The sequence below is a fragment of the Berghia stephanieae genome, chromosome 1 (assembly GCF_034508935.2).
Source record: "Berghia stephanieae isolate SIO BIC M18660-M18661 chromosome 1, UCSD_Bste_1.3, whole genome shotgun sequence".
Classification (NCBI taxonomy): Eukaryota; Metazoa; Mollusca; class Gastropoda; order Nudibranchia; family Aeolidiidae; genus Berghia; species Berghia stephanieae.
Window position 1 is genome coordinate 67,362,142 of NC_088360.1, and position 8,160 is coordinate 67,370,301.

General features: G+C 33.9%; 1 protein-coding gene across 1 annotated transcript in view; it reads right to left on the bottom strand.

Annotated features, from left to right (window-relative positions):
- LOC144979989 (fermitin family homolog 2-like) overlaps positions 1–7,710 on the bottom strand; it is an 87,931-nt gene extending 80,221 nt beyond the window's left edge. Inside the window, exon 1 of the mRNA XM_078927420.1 lies at positions 6,888–7,710. Within this exon, the coding sequence (XP_078783546.1) occupies positions 6,888–7,032 (145 nt within the window). The 5' untranslated portion in view covers positions 7,033–7,710. The remainder of the gene's footprint in view (positions 1–6,887) is intronic.
- Between the last annotated feature and the right edge of the window lie 450 nt (positions 7,711–8,160).

The window sequence follows — 8,160 nt, forward strand, 5'->3', positions numbered from 1 at the left end:
TAAGCATTATAACGTAACGTAATAACAACATAGACCTTTCCTTCGTGTGTAAGAAAAGGGCCGTGTTCCTGAAGAAGAAAAAAAAAGCATTTTTTCGAGGGAGAACAAACCGATCCCCCCCCCCCCCCCCTCACCCTGTTTTCTCTGCAAATACTATTTTGTTCACGTCTTGTGTGAACATAAGGATTACATTTTAGAACAAATTATTTTATATTAAACAAGTATAGTATAAATGTCAAACTGACCAAGAAAAAGTTATGGACAGTGGCTGAATACAACATATAATAATATAACTACATAGAGAGGTGAAAATAAAATATTATTTGTCTATTCCAATCATCCCACGCCACGAATACATTTAGATTGAAGCTGAATAAAGAATTGAACCTAAAATAAATAAAAAACAACGCAAATGGACCATTCCAAGTCCAGTATCACCACAGAAACCTGCAGTTTAGCAAATCCGAGCCTAAATATTCATTCACTCGTTTATTTACCTATGTATTTATAATAGTTATCCATTTATCTATTCAAAGCATTGTGTCCAAAAGTTCTTTATGAAATACATATCTGAAAAGACGACTCGCTGCAATTACACAATTCGTTGTATGAAGCCACTACCACACTCTCTACGCGCTCATTTCACTCAACTGTTATATTATTGTAATGTGGGTCCCGATAGCTCAGTTGGTAGAGCACTTGTTTCACATGAGAAGGGACTGAGATCGACCCCGGGAGCAAGCAGTCGATATTTTTTCTGCCCCCCCCCCCCCCCCTGTCTGTAAGATCTTGCGGAAAGTACTTTACGATAGACAAGCGTCCTATCCAAAGGTAGCAAGCATTTGCTATTGTCCGTACCACGCCTTTGAAACCGGGATAAACTCCGGCTCCATGGGCCTAATGACTATGATGTAGATTAGGAATAATTACAATCGAGAACAATTTAAATTTAATCTTTAATTTAAATAATACATTTTGCCTCCTTCAAGCCTTCATATTACATAACATTCCGTTATCTTCATTCTCTCTTACTAACTAATAATACTAACTCTCCCACCAACTACACACTCTATTCACGTTCCGGACACTCACTCATTACACCCCGATACACACAACGGTGACCAACATAGTGAACAGTTTTCACAAGAGACTCTTCATAATTGTAATACGAGCACAATCACCCATTCACTCACTTAGGGTCGAGTGATTAAGTCAAGCATAATAAAACGACCTGACCGATAAACGCAGCCATTTATGCCGGAATGATATCAAGAATTGTAAACATTCATATAATGAAGTGATGTGAAGTTAGGCCGAATGACTCAACTCGGATTTCTATTCGTCTACGAGTGCAAAGTAATTGAAACCGCTGTGACCTTGAGCGTGACAAACATTATAGTTGCTTCACAAGTGTACGCTGACTCCTTCATAAAGCACAAAATAGAGATACAAAATATCTTGAAGAATGAAACGTCATACAAATGGATAAGTGCCCCCCCCCCCCTTCCCACTCTCCCTCATTAATGCAGGTAAGTACGAGCATCGAAATCAACAATAAAGCCATAATGATAAGATAAATAAGGATATAATATATCCATGAAAACTAATTCACATATATCAGGTCAGTACCAAGTTCCTAATGTCCCCATTGGTCCATCTCATTAGGCACGTAACGAAATTAATGAAGCCGATAAAGAGAGATGAAAATAGAATCAACTCGATAAACAATGCCCGCTTATCCACACAAGAGGTAAGAATTGGGGGGGGGGGGGGGGGGGGGGTTACAAGATAGAGGGCTCGTGGGGCATGCGGAAACAACTGAATAATTAGCTATAAGTAAAAGACGACAGAGTTCTTATTAAAGAGAGACGATTTAGATAACAAGCAGTTGGGGGAAACGTCATAAGAAACTAATAAAGGGACACAATCACGAGAGCTGTACGGTTCCTTTACAAAAACCCACATGTGATACTTCCTGTAACCAGTTGGATTGGACAAACCTTCTGCTTCCTTAGTGAGTTAGTTTCAGATGAAAAAATTTGTAAATGCTCGTCGGTTGGAATTAATATAGTATCTTACTCTATCTAAAGATTAATCTACGCCGACGGGATGAATAAAGATATCGACTACCACAATACATGCTATCATTGCTAAGATTATTTAGAAAATTGACAATATCACAGAATTCAAGAAATCTGTATATTTTTGCCCGTCACGTTTATTGGGTAATTAAAAAACCAGACTTGTAAATAATTAAGCTATGCCAGCTTCAATATAGTAACGAACTAAATGATACCTAACGTGATCAAAGCAAATGTAAAGGTGTGAGAAATTTAATTGTGACAATGCAAACGTACTGACAAGATGTTTTACGGTAAATATTATGAGGCACACTCGACAAAAAAAAGTGTCTATAATGTGAGACGGCAACCACCGCCTGGCTGAAAATCTCCCTGACGGTGAATCATGAAATACTATTACTATTGGTGAAAAGAATTTTCAATTTATCTGACCATCATACAACTTTCCCTTTGTCACAAATCGTTGCAGAAAACCAACTGTACAGATTCCGTTCTTAGGTTCGTTCACTTTGTAGATCGGGTTTTCTATACGACGGAACGGGAACTGGGTCAACCTGCCCTTAGACTTCAAGCACAACGAACTGTAGATAATCCTTGAACAGTGCAATGATAAAGAAATACTCCACGGCACGTTATTGATTATCTAATATCGTAATGACGCGGCTGTTCCGTTCCGTCCTTTGATATAAATTATGGTGGATAGAGTACTGTACAATGAATTGGTCTTGTCATTTATTCGAAGACCGGATATCGATCTTCATAAGATTATTTTGTCATTGGTTATTGATGCTATGCGTTTAGATACAATATTCACAACACCCACCAGCCAAACTAAACAAACCAACACAGAAAATTGTGTGAAACCTTCAACATCAATAGACTGATTGACATAATTGAACGAAAACTAATCGCTAACAGGCTATCTATAAATAGTAACAAAGATCTGAGTGACATCGTCTTCATTCCCTCTATATTATTCCTGTGTATAAATAAATTATGAATGCTTTAAGGGTTACGGCGAAAGTTTTAATTTTGTGATCAATAACTTTCTTCGAGTAGACATAATGATTCTTCTGCAATGTAAATCGCTACTGGTATCCAGCCCTACATTCAATTACTTAGTATGTATTTAATTCACAGAGCATACAAAACAATGACTACTGGAACCTCATTAGAACTGTTATGTGCCTGCATTACTATGCCCATGCCATATAATGGTCCATGTGGTTAAAAAAAAATCCTGCCTAATAATATTTCCAAAGGACTCCCCGCTAAATTACTAGAAATTATGACACGTTGTTTATCATCGGAGTATCCTCCTTTATTTTCAAGTATTCAAATTCAAGTCAAAATTCATTCAGAAAGCAAGGGATTAATCAATGTTGCCTATTGACTCAAGCCAATGGTCAATTAAATATATGTGTGGATAAATGGGAGGTTAGATGATATTGGCAAGAGACAAACATGGGAATTTAACTGTTTTCTTTGCACATTAAGGAAAGGGATGAGGGTTCGGTGGACTGAGACAAACAGGAACGCAAACTTAAAAATTACGCGTATCTTACCTACAAGAAGGAAGAAGAATAAATTAAAAAAATTTTTTCAAAACATTGGTAAATACGTTTTTTTTCAATTGGATAAATATCGCTTAACTCCAGGTGAGCAACCCAAAATATCTACTAGAGTAGAAATTGCAGTGGGGCCTGTTTAGTGGAATTTCAGCCTGCCTGTCAGTTTCAGACACCATTCATAGAGACAGTATTTCTGAATGATTTGCTAGCATTCTTTATGGTTCTTTATATATATATTATATATATATATATATATATATATATATATATATATATATATATATATATATGAGCCAAGGTCAAAAGGTGCCCGCCTGATACCAGTGTTAAGAAAATTTGATTTTTACTTAATTATGGGCTTTTTTCATTGGGTTAATGCTTGTAATCAATTGATAATATGAAGAAGAGATAAAATGAGATAGCTCAACATACTCTGTTCAACAGAATATGAAATAAACAACTTGAAAGTGAAATTTGAATGCTGTTTGGCATGTGCTTAAAACGAGGTCAACGCATCACCTTTTTAGAAATCATGTAGAAATTAAATGTGATGTTTTAGCTCACGTGATTGAAATTTGACTGATAGTATAAAGTCAAAATTTACTTTTAAACGCAATTGCAGTATATTACATATCTGAATAAGTTTCATATAGAGTTCTTAAAAAGTTGGTGTTGCTTGTGACCTTTGGTGTCATCAAACACAGCACAATACTAAGACTCGACACGAAACTTTAAAGCTCATGTTTAATGTTTATAAAATGTTTTATTATGAGAAAAAAGCATAGATTTACTATCTGAACTCAAATCTTGGAGTAAATGTATACCGTTTTACCGATATTGAGGTTTATTGGTTTTGGTGTCATTTGTCACAAGCAACACGACATGCGCGAACACGTGGAAGTTTGTTTCGCTAAATGGCAATTCGCAATTTTGATCCACACTTCTTACCAGTCTTTGAAGTGCACCACTTTCATTTGCCTTTCCAGCGTGGCTCCAGGGAGAAAAGGTAAGTTGAACTTTGGTGTCATCGCTATTTTACATTGTCACAAGCAACACTTTATATTGGATATTACAAAGTGCCACCAAAAAATTATGTTTTCAGCTATTATTCTATTTACAAATATGATATTATGACATCTCACATAAGACTGTGATTTTGACACAATTAATTGTTTCCTTGTAATTCTAATTTTTTATGTTTCAGGGTTGTATCAATCAAGAAAAAGACAAAACTCAAGCTTTTGACGAATCCAGATAAATAGAAGGGTTGTCAAGAAATTTGATTTGATTTACTATTAACACACTAAATTACTACAAACTAGCAGATTTGAGCAGTAGGACGGATGTTACGGTATGGTTACATGAATTCATTACCATGGCTGATATTTATCCAGTGTTTATGTGACTTCTGGTACTTTTTGTGACCATTGGTGTCATTGCTTAAAATGTCACAGGTGACACTTAAGTTTGAAGTTTCTAATAAATTTCTGTTTTCATGTTCTTCAAAGCTTGAAATGTCATTGAATTACATTTTAACAGGCTATATTACATGTGTTCAGTTGCTATTCTTGATTTATTGAGGCAAAATTGCGTTCTAGTGCCGATTTTGACCAAAGTAATAGCAACAATGGTATTACTAATTTCTAAGTATATATCCAATTTAGAAGTATTTAGTTTCTTAAAATAATATTGAATTTCATTTTAGAGTAGGTTATTGTGCTTTTTGACTGAAAATAATGATATATTATGGAAGAAAGTGTGATTTGGTGTTGCTTGTGACATAAGTAATGGTGTCACGGTGTTATGTCACAAGTCACATTCAGATGCTCTAATTTCCATGTATATTTCTATTTTTGAAGTCTTTGGTTTCTGAAATATTATTAAATTCCATATTTAACTGTGGTTATTACACTGGTTTGACTGAAATTAATGATATATTGTCGAAATTGCAATTTGGTATTGCTTGTGACATAAGTAATGGTGTCATCGGTCTAATGTCACAAGTGACACAATGTCGCTAAAAAGATATGCTTTGGTCACATTATTTCCCAACATTTTATTCCAAAAGTTTCTGAACATTGCAGGTAATAAGCATATGCAATATTGTTGTTGTTGTTAATGTACAAACATTTTTATGAAATAATATATTTGCATTCTATGTTGCTTGTGACCGATGACACCAAAAAGCAACATTTTTCCAATAGTTGGTAATATTATTGTACTGTGATTGTTGTTGATTGTGTCTTTTTGTCTAAAACTTACTAAATACAGTTTGATACTCAACAAAAATCATTTGGTTATTGAGTTTTTGTCTCATTTTGGTGTCACCGGTCACAGGTGACACCAGCAACCTATAGGTATTGTTGACGATATTATGCTGCGTTAGACCTTAAAGTTATCTAAAGGGCCTTTGATTCATGAAGTACAGGGTTTTTGCTACACATATAGCAACATGAATGGACTATTATGTCACTTTTATTTTGAGAAAAAAAATTGGCACCTTTTGACCTTGGCTCATATATATATATATATATGTATATATTATATGTAGGATATTATATATATATATATTATATGTAGGATATTATATATATATATATATATATATTATATATATATGTATATATTATATGTAGGATATTATATATATATTATATATATATATATATATTATATGTAGGATATTATATATATATATATATATATATATATATATATATATATATATATATATATATATATATATATATGTATATATTATATGTAGGATATTATATATATATATATATATATATATATATATATATATATATGTATATATTATATGTAGGATATTATATATATATATATATATATATATATATATATATATATATATATATATATATATATATATATAATTATCTCAAGGCATTCAACACGTTCACACATGATACACATTCATATCTACTACGTATCTACAATCAGTCGTGGCCCACAACAACAACAACAATAAAAATAAGATAAAAGCAATAATAGTAATAGTAATAGTAATTAGCTAGATAAAGATTTGTTTTAAAATAAACAAAATGTGATTATTCCGTTTCCACAAGGTAAAAAGACATCAACATTGTCTAGAATATCGATTAAGATTATATAAATCTAAACTGTCTAAACAGCAAAATATTTCAAATCAAATTTTGAACAAAATCTTACAGGACAAAAATACCTATCGACTCGTAGCAAAGACACTCACCGAGCGCTTGGACGAGTTTTACCATAACACCTCCGATATGCTCATCCCCAACAACACGGAGCGTTCTCTCCACCTGAAGATCTGTCACTAAAATATTCAGTTCCCAGGAACCGTCCACTCTTTCTCCATTTGCCACGTAAGCCATAGTGATTAAAATCCAAGAAATATTCCAACGAAAATCGAATAAAACACAAAATACCAATAAAACAAGAAATCTATTCCAATAAGTTTGAACAGCACATCAAGACGTGAGGGGAATCACATACTTTTATCCTCCAAGACTCTGGAAAAATGGCCACAAAACTCTTCCAATCACATTTCCAGCTCCCAAGAAAACCATGATAAAACAAGACAAAAATAAATTCTTACTTTGAAGTATATTTATAATTATTAGCTACCACATGTACAAGTGACAACAAATAAAAATGTATCATTGCCTCAAGTAGAACGTTGTTGCCTAACCGCTCCTCACTGAGCCAAATGCCTGGATTGCCCACACACTCAAACAACACTGCCTCTCCGTTTAGCTAGCCTACTACACACACGAGTTGCAACGTCGAATACCATCAAACTACACACGCAGTCTAAACCGCACCGCGAGAAAAGGGGTCAGGGAGAGAGAGGTTAGTTGGGTTAAAGAATTTTTTGCCTTTTGCCTTGCCCAACAGCGCTCATATAATAAGTACAAACATAAAAAGGAGTCTTGGAGTATTTTTACAGTATCGGATAGATGGGTCAAATATTATATACACGATTAAGCTTCATATTAATTCAAAGAGTAGAATGTCCCTATTTGGGGAGACGTCATATTTCGGCAAATAAACGAAGTGTCTCGTTTGTTACGAGCATTTTGATTGGTTGAATATTTTCTTTGAGTGCAATATCATTTTAGGACAGGTTGTTTAAAAATAACCTCTTTTAACAATTTTTTAAAAGAGTGTACATGCGGTCATTTGTTGCTATCTCCATGTCATTTGATGATAACGACAAAAATTACATTACAACATACAAACGAGGATACACGAGGCGAAAATGACAATCTTAAATCGCAACATTCTCGGAATGCCTTTAAACATTCAGATCCAATGAGAAATGAGTTTTCACAGCATAGGTGTAAAAGATGGGAATCCCCTTCCTCTTGCAAGTATGCCAGTCAGAATTGTATCGAGGGGAATTCCTAGTAACTGAAGATAATTAAATTGGTTAAATTTAGCCACAGAGTTTTTGTTAGTAGCTCTCTGAATCACCTCCAAGACTCATTCTTTGTGGCATC